At 41.1% G+C, this 22,154-nt stretch overlaps 1 protein-coding gene across 1 annotated transcript in view; it reads right to left on the bottom strand.

Annotated features, from left to right (window-relative positions):
• TRPM6 (transient receptor potential cation channel subfamily M member 6) overlaps positions 1–22,154 on the bottom strand; it is a 174,686-nt gene that overhangs the window by 13,015 nt on the left and 139,517 nt on the right. Inside the window, exons 28-36 of the mRNA XM_045085383.1 lie at positions 18,565–18,688; positions 15,246–15,337; positions 13,735–13,793; positions 12,140–12,165; positions 9,244–9,294; positions 7,730–7,795; positions 5,182–5,468; positions 4,820–4,902; positions 3,847–4,052 (exon numbers count right to left, since the gene is read on the bottom strand). Coding sequence (XP_044941318.1) covers positions 3,847–4,052; positions 4,820–4,902; positions 5,182–5,468; positions 7,730–7,795; positions 9,244–9,294; positions 12,140–12,165; positions 13,735–13,793; positions 15,246–15,337; positions 18,565–18,688 — 994 coding nt within the window. The remainder of the gene's footprint in view (positions 1–3,846; positions 4,053–4,819; positions 4,903–5,181; positions 5,469–7,729; positions 7,796–9,243; positions 9,295–12,139; positions 12,166–13,734; positions 13,794–15,245; positions 15,338–18,564; positions 18,689–22,154) is intronic.

Below are 22,154 nucleotides of genomic sequence, written 5' to 3'. Positions count from 1 at the left end.
CTGATGGGAATGCTGACTTATTCTGGAAATGCTTTGTTGAATAAAAAAATGTGCTATCTCCAAAGTTCTCTGAAAGATAAAATGAACTTTTCTTTTTAAGATTTTATTTATTTATTTGAGAGAGAATGAGTGAGAGAGAGCATGAGAGAGGAGAAGGTCAGAGGGAGAAGCAGACTCCCCAAGGAGCTGGGAGCCCGATGCAGGACTTGATCCTGGAAGTCCGGGATCATGACCTGAGCCGAAGGCAGTTGCTCAACCAACTGAGCCACCCCGGAACACTAAAATGAGCTTTAAAAAAAAGAGTGATCTACGGGTAGCTGGGTGGCTCAGTCGGTTAAGTGTTCAACTCTTGATTTTGGCTCAGGTCATGATCTCAGGGTTGTGAGATCGAGCCCCAAAAGGGCTCTGCTCTAGGCATGGAGTCTGCTTGGGATTCTCTCTCTCTCTCCTCTCCCTCGATTCCTCCCCCAGCCTCCCCACCCAACCCCTCTTAAAAAAGACAGAGAAAGAGAGAGAGAGACTTCTCCAGACAACTGTAATTTGAAGTGTAATTGTTTTTCACTGCCATTGCTGAGAATCAAATGTTGGATTTCACATGTAATGCTGACGATGCAGGCCCTCACATGTAGGATTTCTAAATGGAAAGCAAGTGAGAAACTACAGCATAAATTACAAGTGAGCAGAAACTGGTCAAGCCTTTCCTTCGAGTTCAGCTCCCAGGCCCGGTGTGGCAGGCAGTTCCTGGGTTAATGATTGGCACTCCCTGGGAAGAGAGTAGAAAGCAGAAGAAAAAGAAAAACTGCCAGGATAAACTGCCAGAGTGTTTCTCATTCTTCTTTCCCCCCTAAGCCAACTGGGAGCCACAGCAAGCTGATAAAGAATCACTTCTGTTTTAAAGAGCCACGTGGAGAATACTAATGACAATAACTAGCATTACGAGGTCTTACTATGGGCCAAGAACTTGCCTCATTCTAGCTCCTTAATAGGAGGGATTAACAATGAGTTAAGTGCATAATAGCATTTCCCCGATTACAAATGAGGGTAGGAGGGCTCAAAGTGATTGCCCCCATCACACAGCTACTTCATGCTGGAGCCAGGAGTCAGACCCCAGCACTGCAACTCCAGGCATCTTCCTCCAGACTGCTGCTCCCAGGCCTCTCAGTCTCCACTCCGTACCACCTGAACAACAGAGATCATCATCTCTCCGATGACAGAAAGACACATCAGTTAAATCCAAGACCGAACCCAAAACCATGATGGCATTTTAAGAATACATATATTCCCGGGGCACCTGGGTGGCTCAGTGGGCTAAGCCTCTGCCTTCAGCTCAGGTCATGATCTCAGGGTCCTGAGATCGAGCCCCACATCAGGCACTCTGCTCGGTGGGGAGCCTGCTCCCCCCTCTCTCTCTGCTTGCCTCTCTGCCTACTTGTGATCTCTGTCAAATAAATTTAAAAAAATAAAAATTAAAAAAAATACATATATTCTCCTCATTTTTCCCTTCCAACTTGGTTTGGCTTAAATATCATAATGCATTAAGTCTTTACCCAAGGGCCTGATAGAAAATAAGTGCTTGGTAAGCGTTAGCTACTAGCTGTAGTCATGTAACTGCTCATAGTTACTATTATAGGATTCATCTTCTTCCATAAATTCAGGCTTCACCAATTGGCCAAAACTCTCCAGTAAGTATTTCAATTGCTTCATGCTCGTTCTAGGAGGCCCACAGTCCTCCTCTTTGAAGGTCAGTGTTTTGACATAGTTTTTGGAGTGGCCTATTTCTGCAATTCACATAATTGCCCAGGAAAAGAATAAAGTTAACTCCATTTCCCTCCTCACCCCCCCAAGACTATCAACGCAGCATTTGTTCTGTTTAATGTCACTTTGGATTACTTAGAGACATAAAAATCCCCAAACATAAACATCATTAAACAAAAACCTACTCAAGTGGAATAGAAAACACACTAAAGAGCCATCATTAATTCCTTAAAGTTTTTCTTCGGTTGTTTTTTCTGTTTGTTTGTTTGTTTCTGTTTTTGCTTTTTAAACAACTCCACCCAAAACTCAAAGCACAGGCGTTCGAATACAGATGAAAACAATCAGCCTCTCCCCAACATGAGCTACAAAAGCAGCGCCGTGGGCACGCGTATGCTGAGTTACATAGATCACACACTTGCTGGTTGGAAAGCTGAATCATGTTGACTGTTTTAACTTTGTTTATATGGCTTCCCTAAATATTGTGTTTGAGGGTTAGAAATATAACCACTCTGAGAACAGTGCAGATCTGAAAAGACAGAGACTTATGTGTAGTTTAAAAAGTCTGTACACATCCTGGAACATATGGCATAAATTTCCATCAGAATTTACTGGACATTGTTCACAACGCCTCAGGATTGTGTATGTCAGCTGTGCCCAGCCTCCAAGCCTGGCTTTCGGAACAGAATCCCAGGACTGGAGAGGTGGGAAAGTCAGAGAGGACAAGCAATATGCCCCATCTGTTTATAGGAACCAAACACGGCTATGTCCTAGGAAACTCATAGAGAAAAAAAGACAGTACAGTGAGAAGGAAAGAATACGGAATGGTCAGTTTGCATCCTGGCTCCCTCTTTAGTAGCTGTGCAGCCTTGGGCAAGTTATTTAAACTTTCTGGGCTGACAGTCCCCATCGTATCTACCTTGAAGTGCTGCTTCTGGGATTAAATGAGATCGCTCCAGTGAACGTTTCTGGACTAAATCCCTTATTTAAAACCAAAGCCCCAGTCAGTGAGCCCAAGGACTAAACTTAGACCTAAATCCTTATTTCACTCTGTGTCTGCAAGGAAAGCCTGCTAGAGATACTCTGTTTTGTGCTGCAGGATTATAAGTGACATGTGAGGTGTTGATAGTGGGGAGATGCACTGATCAAAGGTTTCCATTAAATATGAGTGTACTGTGTCACCTCTCTCGGGCTGAGTCTGTACTTTCATGAACTGTCATATCAAGGTACACAGCAAAGAGAGCAAGCCAAATTATGAACTCCCAAAGCCCTGAGCTCAAAATCATGAAAAATGCCCTGAATTTACACTTTCCTAGGTATATAAATGCATGCCTACTGTTATTATGAACAGGAGTTCAAGGTAAAGCCATAAAACTAAAAACTTTGGTACAAAAATAATTCCCCTCTTAGGGGCACCTGGGTGGTGTGGTTGGTTGTGTAACTGACTCTTGGTTTTTGGCTCAGGTCCTGAACTGAGTCTTGAGATCAAACCCCACACGGAGCTCTGTGCTCAGAGCAGAGTTCGCTTGGAGCTTCTCTCTCCCTCTCCCTCTGCCCCTTCCTGCCACACACTTTCTCTCTCTCAAGCAAATTTTTTAAAAAAAATCACTCCCCATTTAGATCAAAGTTGAAGACATATTTAAATTTTAGGCAGCTAATTATGCCTGTGTTTTCCTCTTGAGCTAAGTGGGAAACAACATAAGAGGTGCTCGCGACCACCACTGCACAATGTCTCTGAAATAAGTGACCCCGCCTCCCTTCAAAACTAGGTAGAGCAACTCCACACACTACCCATCCCTGTTCTTGCAAGATATCTTGCGACACCCGTGTGGTTCCTCGCATATTGGACAGTTTCGAGAATAATAAATTCAGAAAACAGATACCATCTTTCAGTTTTCAAATTAAGAAAAAAAATTAAAAAGCACACACTATTGGGGAATATCTCTACTGAAAGACCTTAACTATGGCTTTGGGCAAAGAAAGAGGCAGGGTCACGTGTAGGTGACAAGGACATGGACAAACCATCCCTGGTCAATGTTTCCCGAACCCGTGCCTCATACTTCTTGTATCAATCACGCTTGCACGATCAATTACCTTGCAAATCTAAAACCAGCAGCTCTCCCCGCGTATACTCATAGGTCCAGTGGGAAAAAGCCAACATCAGCTCCTCCAAGGTGTTGCTGGGGGAAATTTCATCACCGTTGTTATTGTTGTACTTCCGGAACTCTCCTGTCATGTACTTCTCAATGGTCAACCATTGGTTGGCTGAATGGCAGTAGATTAAGAAAACTTCCAGGAACCTATGAGGGAGGAAAAGGAGGCCACTGAGTCCCCACAAGGCAGCAAAGGTGAAACTTACATTACAGTCAGCAGCCCGGGGGAATAGCTAAAGTCTGGCCCGATGAAGCCTCAATGCACATGCCCCACCTTTCTACGGCAGGGACTGGCAGTCTTCCCCACACTTATCCACCTCCCTTATCTTTGAAGAAACCTTCCAACTCTTTTATAAGAGTACCGGACTCAACTTTTCTTGCTGTGCTCTATAAAGTTCCTCGTAACTTGAAGTTACTTCTTACTTGAAGCGATAAAACTTTACCATAATCCCCAGCACCAAATTATGATCTACCTTGATCTATTATGATCTATCTTACTAATGAATGTAAGAGTCTTGAGACATCCAAGCAAAAGTAACAGGAGTTCATTCTCAGAAAGTTCCTTATTTCTCTAAGAAAACAGGAGAAGAAAACTGGGCTTCCAATAGAAATGTTTTTCTTCTAGAATATTCCCGGACATTAGTAGCTACATCTAGGCTCTGCCCGTCATGGCTTCTGCCTGAGCTTCTCTTTCCCACGCACATGAGTTCAGTGTTTAAGCCAAGATTTCCTGGGACATCTAACTCTCTTGTTATCAGTCCCCAGAACTATAGAAGGAAAAACCCCAAAATAAGATCATATGGGGAATTTCCTCATGGCTTTGGCATTTCTCATGACTAACAGGCCTGAGAAAAAATGGAGAGAAATTTGTAATCAAAATGAAGGGCCAGGGTGCCCATCCTCCCTGTACTCACCTTGGCGTGTAGGGAATGGTTTGAGGTTTCACTTGGTTGAAGGTATAGATCAGTTTTTGAGCAGCTCTTTGTTGCTGAATTTCCTACAAAGTAGGGAACATTGATCCGTTATCATATGCGCGCCAATCAATGATCACAGAAGCACCAGAGTCCTCGCCGGTATGACTTTTAGCCTTATTCAGCTTCCACCACACTCCACTCCAAAAACAAAAGCTCTACACAACAGAGATGGGGGAACACCACCACATCCAGAACAGAACAGGCTGTCCTCTGGGTTGAAGGAAATGGCCTCTAATCAGGATGCAGCCAGAAAGGCTTTCTCTGACCCATCCCTCCGGGTGGGCACCGGGTCTCAAACTTACCCTGAGGCAAAGGTGAAGCACCGTACTCTCGCGGAAGATTTTGTGCCATGACTTCACAACCTCGGGAAGAAAGGACTTCACAATGAAAACGTGCCCTGGTTTGAGAACGTCATCCTCAGACCAGGTGCTGATGACTCTCATGGCTTTCCGGAGCCCGCCATCCATCTCCTCTCGGGACAGCACCTGGATCATGGCCGCTCTCCCGCGCTGGGACCAAGAAGACATGCTCCTGTCCAAGGCCAGAGGGGAACTCTCCTCCAGCCTGTAGACAGTCACTTCTTCTCCTGCTGCAAAAAGCAGTACAGGTGAGAAGTTCAAGGACATCTCACGTCTTTGACATGTTACAGTGTCCTAAATAACAACTCAGAATCAGTTCAGTTTCCCAAATGTTCGGAAGAGAGCGGGAGTTCACCTAGGCACAACGGAGTACAGGATAAAGGCGTGGACTTTGGCCACGTTATTTTCCAGTAGGGGGAGAGGGCAGGAGAGGACAAGCCTCAAATGATACATTTATATAAATATAAATATTTATATAAAAGATTTTTTTAAAAGACATTTAAAAAAATGAAAAATTTAAGAAAAAGAAAGAAAGCTTAGTCCACTAATTTCCACTAATACATAATTTCCACTATTTTCATAATACATTTCCACTAATTTCCACTAATAGATTTTCCACTAATACATAATACATTCCCACTAATACATAATTTCCACTAATACATAATACATAAGAATTAGGCTGTTCTTATTGTAAACTACAACTAGACAAAAACAAACAAGTAGGGCTCTGATTCCTTTTTAAAGACAAATACTTCCAAAGAGATAGTTTAACCCCATGTTTTCACTATCAAACCTTTTAGAAGCCTTATTAGGCTTTTTTTTTTTTTTCCCTCGATTCCCCCTCCCCCCTTTTTTTAAGATTCCATTTATTCATTTATTTGAGAGAGACAGAGATAGCAAGAGAGAACATGAGTGGGGAGGAGGGGGGGGAAGCAGGCTCCCCGCTGAGCAGAGAGCCCAATGTGGGGCTCCATCCCAGGATCCTGAGATCACGACCTGAGCTGAAGGCAGACGCTTAACCCACTGAGCCACCCAGGTGCCCCTCCTAATTCCTCCTTCTATGACATTTTAATACCGAAAATACATTGTATATATCTACAAGCAAGTACACACAAATATACGCACTTTATACAGAAAAAGCTATTCCTGCCTCCTTGCGGGTGACATTAACACGCCCACTGAGGATTTGTGTTTTAACACAATCGGAGTTAGCACCCGGGTCATACCTTGCCGCCTCTCCCTACTTCCTCTCCCTCCTTGGATAACTTACTTCAGGCCTGACTTTCCTGATCAGTGAAATGAAAGTGAAAATAACACTCAGCTCACTGGGTTGTTGTAAAGATTAAATATGTCAATGTGGCTAACGTGAACTAGAACTTCAGATACAAACTCAATCCCATTTAAAAGATTTTACACATAAAATACTCTCGAGCTGCTGGACAGTTTCCACTTTTAGGCTGTTGAACAGGGAACAATGCAAGCCTAGACGCCACCTACTACAGTGTTTAATGCTTCATAGCAGAAGTAACGTTCTATACACAGCTTCCGTCCAGCCTGGGTTTGATTTTCTCCTTACACCTCTGGTTTCAAATGCTTTTCTTTCTTTTTACTTTTTTTCTATCTTTTTCTTTTTTGCGTAACACTATACTGGTTCACCAAGAAAAGAATCTATTTGCTCACTCTTGCACTGAGTTGAACAGAACACATCTAGGTAATCCTTAGTAACACATTTTCAAATATTTATTCTTGGTGCCCAGATAAACGCCACTGAAGGTCTCTTTAGAGTTCTAAATATTTGGAGGATTTACAGCATGGCTTCTGAGTTGCAAAACCAGCCGTGGAGCCACAGGGAAGGGAAAGGCATTTGCGTCCGCGATCAGGAGCCACCTGATCTGTCCCCATGTGAAGAGAATTAAGATCTAGGACAGAGTGGGGACCCTTGTTACATTGTCAGTTGGCTGGACAGAGAGACTCTGGTAGCCTTGGCTTAAGGCGAGCTTGTTCTTCATCCAGCCTTTAAAAATGACATTTACTATCTGAGCTAAGTGCAATTAGTTTATACGAAACAAAACAAACCGAAAACAATATACAAAGCATTTCTCTTTAGATGCCTGTTAGTTTTTACTGTATTGACATTTATCGCTTTGTTCTGTGTTCATTACACACGGTTGGTTGGTTCTTTTCTTTCCTACTTACTTCCAGCCTTAAATCAGTGAATGCCCGGTGCAACATTATTGCTTTTTTTTTTTTTCCCCCCAAATGCTGCCCATTAAAGGTCCCGTCCGCACAGTATCTGATTCTGACCTCAGATGCTGGCTGGACAGTTAACAAGAATTCCCATTTTAGAAAATTAATTGCACTAAACGGCAACCACCGGCAAAACAGAATTTTCAATGAAGACGATGCAAAAGGGTTTCTCCTGTGATTTCCTCGGCCGCTATGCCTCTGCCCTGGCACAGCCTCAAGAAGGTAGAAATGGCACACTCACCAAATAGTTGGATTGGTGTAAATGGTATAGTCTGAGAAAGCCTCATTAAATTGTTCCTTTCAATGGCTGCAAACAAAAACAGATTTGCTATTTTAAGTATGCACCAGTGGACTGAACTTACAGAAAGCCTCCCCACACCAGCCTATTCGTATAAGGCTACAATGTTTCATTGCAAAGACCCCTTATCTTTGCCTTCCTCAAAAATATTTTCCATAATCCAGCTTTTAAAATAAACTGTGCCTTAACACAGGAAGGCCATCCCCCAGTCTTCGAAATGATATGAGATTACATAACGTGGTCTGAGTGGGGCTATTACCTCCCCTCTCCTGAATACCAAATCACAGACTCATCCATACGTATGTGGAACTTTCTTTTAAAGAGGGTTCTGTGATCTTCCTTTCTCTGGTTTTCCTTTTCCAGAGCACACCGAGCACACAGTGGACTGTGGGGACATCTACTGTTGACTTTGCACAGTTCACCTTCTTTTCCAGAGAGAACTGAAGGCCAGTTTTAATTAGAAGCAAGTGATCTGCATTTTCCTGTTGAGAGCTGTACCCTAACATATCAGAGTCAATATGAGCCACAGTATTCTTCAGCAGACTTTCTAAAGTTGACAGCCAGAGTCAAAATATTGGATTACGAGCTGAGCTCAAAGACGCAGTTCGAAGGGCACGGAATGTAGTCCGGAATCCTGCACGGGGGAGAATTCAGGATAAGGGAGGCTCTTACTGGGCCCTGAGCACGTGACCTTGACATGATACTAATGGTATGTGTCACACCACCGACCTTGTATGCTGGGGCTGAGCTTTAGACTGTATCGAAGACCTTGCCCGTGTCTCATCTCCTCCAGTGCTGAGAGCAACGGCAAGCAAAAGACCAACCAGTGGCACAAGTCCAGTTGGTTGTTCTATGGCTCTGCATTTCAAAGTGTTCCCCTCTTCGCTCCCAGCTAGCCCTTTGGCAGACTGTTCCTCAGGAAGGGCAAGTACAATTATTCCCACTCTGAAAGGAAGCCAGCCGAAGCGCCGTGAAGCGATATTGCTTACGAGAGTCAAGGCCCTTGACATCTTGTTAAATAACACCCTTGTCAGGTGTCTTTGTGGGACCTACTCGCAGGGGCTGGCCTTCATTCAGAGGCTGTGTTTGCTGAGGGCCAGTGAGGGTATAAAATCCTCCTTTAAAGAACTCGTTTCCGGCCCCAATCTAAAATACGGAGATGTCTGGCTTTGGGCTTGTAAGGAATGTTTAGACGCCGAGGTCACTTTTCTTCACCATTTGGCACTTGCCCATACATTTTTTTTTTTAATCCCACAATCTCTTAAATCCTAACAACTTGTTTTCCCAAATAAATGGCAAGGTAAGAAGTCTGAATGCTCTTCTCACGAGAGTGAACGCACAGCCTTTCAAGTCGGGAATCATGTCAATACTTGGCGATTCATCAATATTTCTGTTTACAACTGCAGAATCGCAGACTTTTAGCTCAGCTGACGCGTCAAGGCGCACATGCTTCCTACCTGAATAATGATGGCGAGGCTCTGGAGGGCTTTTTAAGGAGGCTGAGATTTCTGAAATTGTAGAGAAGATTGGCATTTTAATTACTTGGCTGGAGATAAATACATGCTTATGAATATATTGCTTTCAAAGTTATTATTGAACAGGTTCATCGGAACGGCTTCTCCGTATTTGAGAGAGATGGCCTAATATTCTTTAACCACATTATTGGGCATGGTATCCTGACAGCTTCCAATCATCAATGTAATATCTCCAAACATATTTATATAGGGAATTGAAGAAAGACAGGTAATATTAGCCTCAAAGATGCATTTTCTCTGAACCAATTACACCTCTGGGTTGCAGAAGGCACTAGGCTGCCCATCACACCTCTTGACATCCCCAAAGCACAATTCTCTGCGCTCCCACCAAGATGCAGTACCCATATGAAGACATTATTAATACCAAGTTATTAGCAGTCTACTTCACTGACCTAAAATGACAACAAAGTGATGAAAACAAATTAAGAGGCATGTACCAGAAACAAAGGAGTGGGCGGAGACTAGGACACCAAGGGACTTGTTTGATGGGCTCACCTCCTGCAGGCTTAACTCGTTCTCCTCTATCTGCTCAAGTCCTAAAGTACAAGTCTCCAGAGAAATCCCTTGCAACAGTTTTGCCATTTCATAAAATTAAAATTAAAGTGGAGAGCTTTAGTCTCATGGTAGTACCTGCTTTATACCTAGTAGAGGAAGCAGTATAATGAACCCAATTTCACAGATCTCACTGGCTTCTTGTTGCCGGATAAGGAAAGGAACAAAAATCCCTTCCTCTGGGGGTGCTTCGTAAAAAGTAAGATCAGCAGAAAAGGCCCTTTCTTTTTGAATCCATTCAATAATAAAAAATAAAAACATATTCAGCTCCCGCTTTAGGTCCTGCTAGCCAGGACAGATCTGAGTAAGTTGTGGCTCCCACCCTAGAAAAAAAGAAAATGTGAAATACTGGGAGCTAAGCACCTGTGAACTATAGTTACAACACAGCTGGCTAGGTAACAGACCAGAGATGTACACAGAGGCTTATGAAACCTTCATAGACAAACAACGTGATATTCTTAAAGAGTGTGGGCATCTGAATCTGATAATGCTGAGTTTCAATCCCGGCTCGTTTAAGGAGCTGTGAGGATTTGTTCACATTCATCCAACACGTATTTATTCAACACCTACTAGGTGCTTAAGAAAAAGACCAGTGTAAAAACAGACACAATCTCTGGCTACCTTTTAGTGAGAAGAAAGAGAAAATAAAGTAAATATATAGTACATATAGTATTACATATATATCAAGTTAGAGGGCTAGAAAGTGGGAGAAAGGGAGCTTATTATTTTAAGGATGGCAAGTCAAAGCCTCTGTGAAAAGGTGAAATATGAGCATAGGCCCAAAGGGAGAGATAGATAAGTCATATGGAAAAATGATGCAAAATTCCAGGCAGAGTGACAGCAGGTGCAAATGCCCTGAGGCAGGACCAGGGAGAGTGTGGCCAGAGTGGGCTGTGCTGAGAGGACATGAGGTTGGAGAGCTGGAGGAGGAGCAGTAGATCAACAGGGCTTTGTAGACCACATCTGGACTTTTACAGAGTGAGATTAGATGCCACATGAGCAGAAGAGTGACTTGATCTGACTTTCAGTTTCAAAGTGTTATTCTGACTGCGCTCTGGAAATCGCCCCTCAGAGAGCAATAGTTTGGAGGTCAGCCTGTAATCCACGGAGGAGATGAAAAGTGGTACGTGAAGGTAGCCAAGTGATCAGGTTCTTGATATATTTTGGAGGATACCGATGGTTTGGACGTGGAGCTGTGGGAAAATGGGCATAGAGTATGACGGCAAGACCTTGGCCTCAGCAACTGGAAGGATGGAGTCGCCATTTCCTAAGACGGGTGAGGCAGGAGGTGGCGCATCTGGTTTGAGATGCCTGTAGACACCCAAGGGAAGGGACAGATAGGTAGGTTGTCATATTCCTCAGGGTAGAAATGTTGAGTGGAAGAATGAACATGAGCCTGTATATTTGGATGAGGGCCCTCACTGACGCCGGAGAAAGATGAAGGGATTTGCAGCCTATCCTGTAGGTAATGGGAAGCCACTGGAAACCTGGACGTAAGTGATGAATTATTGTTCAGAAATGTAACTCCAGTGGGAACACAGGAAAGTACAAAGGGAGAGAGACCCACCCGAAAGCTAGCATAAAATCAAGGGCAAAACTTTTTACATGGGAAAATAAATATTAGAGGCTCTAAGGCAGAAGCCATGGGCCAGAGCAACACAGCTCCTAAGGATGGGGTCGGGGCAGGATGGAGGCAAAGCTGATGACTGGGAACCAGAGAGAGCGAGACACACAGGGCTGGGGAAGAGAAAGGGCCCAATCAGCGTCAAGAGGTCAAGAACCTGAAAAGGAGCTTGTAGAGTGTGGTCAAGTTTGAGAACAGCCTTGACAGTGGCTTTGCCAGGGAGTTGTCTCCTATGACCAAGCCTTACTCAGCCACTTGGGGCACAGAGTCCTACGGAAGCCATACAGGAAAAGGTATCCACATACAAGACGAAGGGCTCTTCGTGAGCGGTATGTAACAGACAAACAGACTTGCTGAACAGTCGAAGTGAACTCAGTGGGAACACTCTCACTCACAGAGAAAACTGGAAAATCACTGTCTGAAATGGGCAATTAAAAAAAAAACCAGAACTGTAAACCAGACATCAATTCTGATTTATGTGAAGACCATCAACTTCCTACTTTTCTATTGAACTTTCTACTTCCTACGGTAGACAAAAATCACATACAGAATTTCAAGGACTGCAGAAATCTCAGTAGGAGAGGCAACCTTGCTATTAATGGGATTTTAAAAAAATAACATCTTTAAATATAAAAAACTTACTGTCAATTCCATTTGAACTTCTCAACCTGTATGAAAAATTGAAGTTGTTTAGAAACTGCTTTAAATTTTTCAGTGACAAATAAGAAAGGAAAAATAAGTACAACAGTAACAATACAGAGTCTGTACGTCCATGTGTATGTATGCGTGTATGTATGTAGACTTTCTTTGAAAGAGAAGTGTCGTTTGACCTCTACCTCTATCAACAGAGAAATGGTTTGCAACCCTACAATTATTTTCATAAAAAAGTGAGCACCGCATATGCATATAATTCACTTACTGTGCATGCCCTAAGCTAGTCGAAAAGCAGTTGTTGGTTTTGTTTTTAATTAGCTATATGATCACACGACACATATAAGATTTAACCGTGTTTGTGTTGTTCCGGATCAATTAAACAAAAGGGTTCCTGAACTATGCAAAACAGATGCCTACAAATGAGTCTGCGAATGTCTCTGGACAAGCCTACAAATCAGTTTCATTAGCCCACGTGGCCCCTAGATGTTCACGGGCTGAGATTAGCTCTCTGTAAATTGTCACTTGCCCTGCTCAAGTGCACAAGTGGCCATGGGCAAGTCTGAATAAACGCGTTCAAAGAGTATCTCTGGTATTGAAGGTCCTTAGGGAAGAGAGTACAATTACAATTATTGTTTAATTTCATGCTGCAATAACCCACCACTCGGCATGAGCCCCACTACCGAACCTCTGGGAGGGGAAAGTCATGTGCACCCGAAGTCTAGAGGCAGGCTTGCACACAGAGACCTGGATGGGAGTTCCAGAAAAAAACAAACAACTTTGAAAGGCCACCTCGAATGGAGCTGGCTGCAGACTGGAAGTCACATTCCACTTGCCTGGTATCAACTGGCCCTTCATACAGAAGACAGCTTTGAGTTCGGGCCCCAGAGCCAGAAGGATCCTTTGATGATGTTAACTAGAAAGGTCCAGAAAATACTACGAACCAAACAGAATCATTCTGCTTGGCTGGTTTTCCAACTTCATTTCTCTGAATAAATAAAATTCCAGGGAAAAACTCTAGCCTACACCATGGGGGTTCTCTAGCTCCCCTCTCTTCTGGTCCCTGTCTTCCCTCTGTTTTGTCTCCATCCTTGAACGGTGACTGCTTTGACAGACACTTGGGATGCTCATGAGAAACCAAAAATGAAAAAGATCAACCTCAAAAACTGAAATTAAAAATTTGGAAAAAAGTTTTTTAGAACTATCTGGTCTTCAGTCTTTTTCTTTCAGCCAGACAGGCTTGTTCCTATTCCTGAATGCAAATGTCACAATCTTATCTGTCAGAAAAGATGGGAAACTCATGATTCCGCGTGTGCTTTTTTGACATTGAAAAGACAAATGCTTAATCTGCTGTGGGGAGTACCTGTTTTATTATTTTCTTAGAAGGCAATGAGGTGGGATCTTATTGCCAGAAACGGGAAAACTTGGAGAATAACAAGTTTTGTCTTACGACAAAAGGAAAATATTGTCATTGGAAACACTTTCTTTTCCCTCTTTTTCCGACCCAATTAAACCTCTGTTACAAATCAGGCTTAAAAAAAATAGAAGCCAATGATGCTTAAAAACAGACACTGCAAAATACTCACGGGGAGTTCCTATTGAGGGCCGTGCTCCTGGAGCTCCACGAAGAGTTTCTGCTCGGATCCTGAGCAGAAGGGAAAGGTCATTACCTGTTCACCCAACACTCACCCACCCCAGGCTTCCAGTAATAACATTTGCAAAAACACACACCTTGAAGGGGATAGTTCTCCGCCCTCCCCCAGCTCTCCAACCCATCTCCTCTAACTCAGTATTTCTCTTTCACTGGATGCAGGAAACTCAAGTTAGAAAGATGTATAATGTCAGCACAATCTCTGAACAATTCAGTGTGTTGACTGACTTTAACAGGATGAAATTACTTACATGGGGACATCCCAGAGGAAACACAATATACAGAAATGAGTGTGAACAGTTAATGACAGGAAAGAAGGAAGGAAGGTCTAGGTTGACAAGAAACATCAATCATTATATCCCTATGTCCTCTATCAGGACACTGTTGTTTCGGTGGATAATTACTTAGAATAACATTACTTGGAATTTATCATTCTAATTCCTAGGTAGACTCAACTATGACTTCTTGAAACCTACTACATTCCAGGCATCACTCTAGGTACTTCCCGTGGTCCTATTTTTGTTATCCACGACCAATAATCTCCCAAGGATGGCACTGGTCCCATATTAGAGACACAGCTAACGAAGCTCAGAGGTTAATTACCATACCTGGCCCTGAAACCTGGGAATGGCAGACAGGTTCTTGCCTCCACTCCCCTCCAAGCAGTCTTACATTTTAGTTTGAACCTTCCACAGATCACATTCATGAGGCTTTTAATGTAGGTGATGTGGACAGAGTTTCTGAGTTCATCGAAATAATGTCCAAACCATGGCCACAGTTAGATCTCGTGCTTCCCACACGGTCGATGGCAGGAAAGCGAGCACATATTTGCAGACGGTAAGGAACACAGGCTGTAACATCACAGACCCTCAGTGTTGGAGGCCCCTACACGCGGCAATGCCCAAATCCCCTGCAGCACGTCTGCAGAGAGGCCGGCTCCGTCTGTTTGCCAAACCACACCAAGCGAAGGGCTTCCTACTTCAGGAAATAAACCATCCCATCCTTAGAAAGCTCCAGTTGCTAAAAGCTCCAGCTCAAATTGGGCTCAATCTGCCTCCCAGGGGTTTTGATCGGTTGACTCTAGCCCCACCCCTGAAAGCAGATTGAAGATACCTATGTTTCTTCCACCTGGCAACATTCACAAACTTCAGCACATTTTCAAAAATTCCTGACTTATTTATCTTTCAGGCTAAAAACACTCATGATGAATTACTGGTGGACAATCAACTGAACGGAGGAAAACCAACAAGAGAAGAAAAAAAGGGTGGGGGTGGGGCTGAAGGGGAGTAGAAAAAAATCTGAGTGTATATTCAAAGCAAGGATTTAAATGTAGTACCAATAAAAAGTAAAAGCCAATTAAGGGTCATAAAGGTAAAACAGACACAGTCAAGGAATTACAGAAGTGCGTATAAGATTTTTTTTTAATATCAAATAAGATGTTTTTACCTCTTGCGACTGCTTTAGATAATCACTGACTTGGAGAACATGCTGTTCCATTTCTTTCGTTTTCATTTTCTGAAATATAGAGGGTTCTAGACCTTGTTAAAAGAAAGGAAAAAAATTAGAGAATGCTTGAAAATGTGTTACATTCAAATCACATTCCTAAATAGAAAGATCTGAACATAGTGCATTCATCTAAATTTGAATATAGCTTCTTTTTCTCTTTTTAGCAAGTGTTACCAAGATTCTTTTGTCCTTTTTTTTCCGCAAGTGGTTGAAAGCTATATATTCTACAGTATTTCTATTCGCCAGTAGTTTCCTTTACATTTATAATAATTTATGCTCTCTAATCAAAGTCAAGCACTAAGTGATCCGTAACTTGAGTCCTCCCTACAGAAGGACACCTTTAGTGAATCTTTTTTGTCCATGCTTTACGTAAAACACATGAAATTTTCACTCCAAATTGTTCTCCTACACCCTATTGTCCATGCTTGATGTAAAACACATGAAATTTTCATTCCAAAGTGTTAGGGCAACCTTCCTTAACAACTGCATGAAGCATCATAGTAGGCTACCCGAAAAAAATAAAACAAAAACAAAAGACAGAAAAGAATGCCAGACGACACGTTTCGTTTTCAGCTCTTTCTTAAAAAGGATGGCAAGGATCATTATTGTCGTTAGTTTTTATACCAGTACTTGCAGCATTACTGGCGTGTAGTAGCTGCCCAATAATAATTAAATTATTGATCTAGATTAATTCTGAGAATAATGCTTAAGAGTCCCAGGCTAAATGTAGGAGGATAAGAAATAAGAGCAGTCATTTTTTTCTCTAATGATTTTTTTTTGCCAAAAATATATACACACACACACACACACACACAGTGCAAAAAATCTATTGGGAGAAAAATCACAAAATGTCATATGACATTTTGATAATATTGTAAAGGTATGATCAATATGGCTTCAATGAGAGTGCAAAACTAAAATTAAAATACCTTTAGGAAAAGTTAAAAATATACTTTTCCTAGTGGACAGTAGACAGGTAGACAGTGGGCCTCCTGGTCTCCTCAGATTAACTAGGTACCTGGAGTCAGCCTATTTCCCTACATCTTCTTTCTAATCATCAGACTTAAGATTCTTTCCCAGAACCCTCCTGCCACCTGCATCTTTTTCTATTTGAAAGTCACTGGAAAGAAACAACTCGGGAGTTGGGGGGCGAGTGAAATGGGTGAAGGCGGTCTCAGGTACAGACTCCCAACTGTAAGATAAGTCAGTCCTGGGAAGTAATGTACAGCATGGTGACTGTAGTTAACAATAGTGTATATTTGAAAGTTGCTGAAAGAAGGAATCTTTGAACATCCTCATTACAAGGGAAAAAATTGTAACTATGCAAAAGACTTAACTTGCAGCAATCATTTCACTCCATACATACACATACACATACACCAAATCATGTTGTACACATAAAACTAATATGTCAATTATATCTCGATAAAAAAAGGACTTGAATAATTTAAGAAAAACATACAACTTAAATATCAGATTATAAATAAACATTTATAAATAAAATGAATACATTGGCAACTGGTCCTAGAATCAATCGTATCTTCAGGTATGGTATTTGGGTTTATTCCGTACTGTAGGCTCTTATAAACTGTGTGCTTTAAGGCAAGACAATAATTAAGCTCTCTAGTTATATCTGTAGGTTAAGGGGGTTCTGAATAATTTAATTTCTAATGTCTCTTTCAGCTTAGAGTCCATTTGATTCACAGAGATTTAACAGACAATTGAGTATTTTCAAATATAAATCAGGGTTTCTCAACCTTGGCACTGACATTTTGTTCTGGCTAATTCCTTTTCGGGAGGAAAGAGACCATCCCATGCATTGTAGTGGGATGTTTAGCAGCATCTTTGGCCTCTACCCACTAGAAGTCAAGAATACCTGTACCTCCCTTAGTTGTCATAACCAAAAGTCTTCAGACATTGTCAAATGTCCCAGGAAAGAGAGGTGGGATGTGTACAAAATTGGCCCTTGGTTGAAAACCACCAACCATAAGACAAAGCAAGGTTTTAAAGAAGCATAATAACATAGATTTCAATACAGTGTCTATTTTACCTTAACTTCAGTATTTCAAGTAATTGTAAATATTTATGAGACCTGATCACATAGTTCCTTCTGTTTAAAAATTAGTAAGAGGGAGTGTGAGGAAGATGGTGATAGAGAGGGAGGACCCAAGCCTTGCCTCTTCCCATAAATACAACTAGATAACTATCTAGATAACTAGATAACTAGATACAACTAGGAGTATCCTAAATACTCCAAAAATTGACCTGAAGACTGGTAGAACAAACCCCACAAAGAAAGGTAGGGAAGAGACCACATCAAAGAAGAGATTTGCACACACACACTCGTGACGGTATTGTTCATAGTGGCCAAGATGGGGGAACAACCCAAGTGTCCACTAATTAATGGATAAACAAAATATAGATATTAACTGCATTCTGTCTTGCCATGGCATCCACGGAGATGCCCTGCAGAGATCTTGGAAGCCCCACATTGAACATGCATGACAGAGCTGCAGCATGGTCAGAACATGGTCCCCGCATCCCTGGATGGGAGGCTGCCTGTCAAACAGTTGCACAGGGCTTCGCCTAAGTAAGACTAAACCTCAAATGTGTGAAAGAAAATAATTTTTTTTAAAAAAAGAGCTGGTAATGATCTCTTACCATGTAACAAAAGAAGTTCAAAGTTCTGACCGTTGCTCCCAATTCTGTTCATAATTTGGCCTTATCCTACTTGTCCAGGCTTATTTCACACTCTCTGCCTACCTCAGAGTTTTCATTTGTAGCCAGCTGATCCATCTTTTCTCCTTTACAAACCACCATTAAGGGATACTTGCCCATGGAATAAATACTGTATGTCAAGAGTAATAAATAACCAACCACAACTCATCCCACCGAGTTCTGTGTAAGGGTTCATATCAACGTTTCATGAACCTTGAGAATTTATAACATGAGACAACCCCACTCCATACATCATACTAAATGAAAAATCCCTGAGCCAGATTTAACAGCTCTGAATATGAAACTGACTGAACCTTAATTTTTCTGGATCCCAACAACTATTCCATTAAACGAATGGAATAGTTTCCATAGTTTTCATAAAAATTAAAAATCAAAAAGAGTTATGTTTCTAAATGGATACTGCCACCCTCTCATTCCTCCATCTCCACTTGAAAGAACAGCAGGGACCACCAGTGGTCTGGGAACACAATGAGGAAACTTTCCCAAACTTTTTGAGATCCAAGAGTAGACTGTTACATACTTATCTGACTAAATTGGGATACTGTGAGCCAGTTCTTGCTACAGGTCTCTTCTTCTGAGAGGTTCCTTTCCCCTGGCTCTGAATCCAGCTTGTCATTTTGAGAGCAGGTGTCAACCTTTATGACCTGGAGAGAAAGACGATTGTTGGAACCCAGTGACATTAATCTGAAAACATTCTGAGTCATTAATGTGACTCATAGAGGTACTATGGTGAGTAGCAGTGGTTGTTAACATTGGCTGCACATTAGAATCAACTGGAAAGCTTTCAAAACTCCCATTAGTCAAGCTGGCAGGACACAAGCACCAGGTGATTACTATTTGTGGTCATGACTGAGAACCAGGATAGGGGGCAGCAGTCATCAAACTTGACTATGCAGCAGAATCACTCAAAGCTATGCTAAACCACAGACCACCAGGTCCCACTTCTAAGATCCATGATTCATTAGGCCTAGAGGGAGAAAGAATTTGAATGTCTAGTAAGTTCCCAAGTAATGCTATCACTGCTGATAGAAGACCATAATTTGAGAACCAGTGGCATAGACCAAAAAAACATAGGCTTGGATCAAAAAGAACTTGTATTGGAATTCTAGACCCATCACTTAGAAGTTACATGAACTTGAGTAAATCATTTAATGTCTGTGAACCCCATTCCCTTTGTCATTAAAGTAACAGGTAGCCAACAATAATGGCTTCCACATGAATGAACCAGGGACAGAGAAGAAATGCAATAAATTGACAAAATACCAAGCAATAAACAAGTTCAAGTTATTAGTACCTAACCCTAGTTTAAATTCTAGTTAATTTCTGGCCACTTTAACTATTGCAAAAAACAAATCCACTAAATTCATATTTCATAAGATTCCAGCAACTCATAACATTTTCCCTGTAAAAGAGTCTTCTTTACAAGCTAAATCTCTCCCTGCAAAAGGTAATTTTACATAATTGTCTTAATACTTCTTTCTTTGCTTCCTCTTCTCATTCTAAAAAGAGCTGAGGTGCTTTTAAAAATGTATCCAGATTACTATGCAGAAAAATGAAGCAGGGCATTAAGATCATGAAAGATGAAGCCCTATGGAATTACTAACTCGGATCTAAAGCTTCCTAATAATAAATTAAAAGATTCACTAAGTGAAAATGTGAGCATAACATATTGGAATTTGTGGGATATAGCTAACACAATGATTAGAGGGAATTTCATAGCACTAAATGCCTATATTAGAAAAGATGACAGTCTCAAATCAATGACTAAAGCTTCTAAACAAACTAGAAAAAAAACAAAGCAAAATAAAACCAAATTGAACAAAAGAAATAATGAAGAGCAGAAATCAATAAAACAGTATTCAGAGACAAATCAATAAAACCAAGAACTGGTTCTTTGAAAGATCACTAAAGCAGATAAGCCAGCAACCAAACTAAACATGAAACAGAGAAATGCAAATATAGAATATTATGAATGAGAGAAGTGATGTCACTACAGACCCCAAAGACAATAAGGGGATAAGAAAAGAATATTATAAAAAACTAGATGCCAATAAATTCAACAACGTAAGTGAAATGGACAAATTCTTTGAAAAATACAAACAAAGCTCACTGAAGATGAATCAGATAACCTGAATATGCAGTCCTGCATCTATTATAGACATGAATTTATAGCTAAAAACTTTCCCCAAAAGATAGTTTCATTGGTTAATTCTACCAAATAATAAGAATTGCAATGGTATCTGTTCTATACAAACTCACCTAGAAAACTGAAGAGGGAATACTTCCCAACTCAATCACTAAGCCCAGTATCACCCTGATACCAAAATCAGACCAAGACATTACAAAACATCTACAGACAAATATTCTTCAAGAATACAGATGCAAGAAATCTCAGTAATATTTTAGAAAAATAAATATAGCATACAAAAAAGATAATACATCATGGTCAAGCAGATTTCATCCTAACCAGGCTGACTTAATATTCTAAACAGTCCTTCTATATTATAAATTATTATAATTAATCATATTAACATAGTAAAAAGGAAAAACCATCTAATTGTATCAGGAAGTACAGAAAGAGCATTTGGCAAATGCTAACCCTTATTAATGACAAAAATTCTCAGAAACTAGGGGTAGAAGGGAAGTTCTTTTGATAAAGGGCATCTACAAAAAAAGCTACAGATAACATGGTTTTTACTGGTAAAAGCCTAAATGTTTTCTCCTCCTAAGAGCAGAGAAAAGGAAGCATATCAGCTTTTGCCACTTTTATTCAATATTATACTAGAGATTCTAGCCAGTGTAATAAGGCAAGAAAGATAAATAAAATATGTGTGGATTTGAAAGGTAAAAAGTACATCTGAAAAGTGAAACTATCTTCATGTGTAGTTAACATGACCATTTACATAGAAAATTCTAGAGAAGGAACAAAACCTACTCAAATAAATTAGCAAGTTTAGTAAGGTTGTAGTATATAAAACCAATATTTTAGAAAAATATATTTCTCTCTATATATACGAGCACCCGGGCAGCTCAGTCAGTTAAGCATCCAACTCTTGGTTTCAGCACAGGTCATGACCTCAGGGTCATGGATCAGACTGTGTTGGGCTCTGTGCTCAGCAGGCAGTCTGCTCAAAGATTCTCTCCCCTTCTCTCTCGAATAAATAATCTTTAAAGATTCTATTTATTTGACAGACAGAGATCACAAGTAGGCAGAGAGGCAGGAAGAGAGAGAGGGGAAGCAGGCTTCCCGCGGAACAGAGAGCCCAATGTGGGGCTCGATCCCAGGATCCTGGGATCATGACCTGAGCTGAAGGCAGAGGCTTTAACCCACTGAGCCACCCAGGTGCCCTCGAATAAATAATCTTTAAAACATATTTATTTGTACCTACCACCAACAAATAATCAGAAATTTTTTATAATTACATTTATAATAAAATAAAAAATATTAAGTACTTAGGGAGACATTTTTAAAAACATGGGCAAGAACTGAACACTTCTGGCACCTGGGTGGCTCAGATGGTTAAGCATCTGCCTGTGTCTCAGCTCATGATCCCAGAATCCTGGGATCAAGCCACATGTTAGGCTCCCTGTTCAGCAAGGAGTCTGCTTCTTCCTCTCCCTCTGCCTCTCTCCCCTGCTCAGGCTCTCTCTCTGTCTCAAATGAATAAGAAATCTTAAAAAAAAAAAAAAACTGTACACTGAAAACTACAAAATATTACTGAGTGAAATTGAGGAATTTCTAAATAAATAGACATAGCATGTTCATGGATCAAAAAACTTATTACTGTTAAGATGCCAACTGTCCTCAAGCAATTCCACTCACCCCAGCAGGCTTCTCTGTAAAAACTGTACAGCTGATTCTAAATATATGTGGAAATGCAAAGAAACTAGAATAGCCAAAAAACAAGACAAAAAAAACAAAACAAAACAAAAAATCACTTTGAAAAGGAAGAAAAATTCTGGCAGAGCTACACTACATGATTTCAGTATTTGATATAAAATACAGTATTCAAGACAGTATGGTAATACCATAAAGACAGACGTGCAGATAAATGGAACAGAACAGATCCAGAAATAGATCCATCCATGTTATGGATTCCATGGTCAATT

Source organism: Mustela putorius, unplaced genomic scaffold (genome assembly GCF_011764305.1).
Source record: "Mustela putorius furo isolate JIRA1106 unplaced genomic scaffold, ASM1176430v1.1 tig00000854_pilon_pilon_pilon, whole genome shotgun sequence".
Classification (NCBI taxonomy): Eukaryota; Metazoa; Chordata; class Mammalia; order Carnivora; family Mustelidae; genus Mustela; species Mustela putorius.
This window is presented reverse-complemented; position numbering and strand designations above follow the sequence as displayed.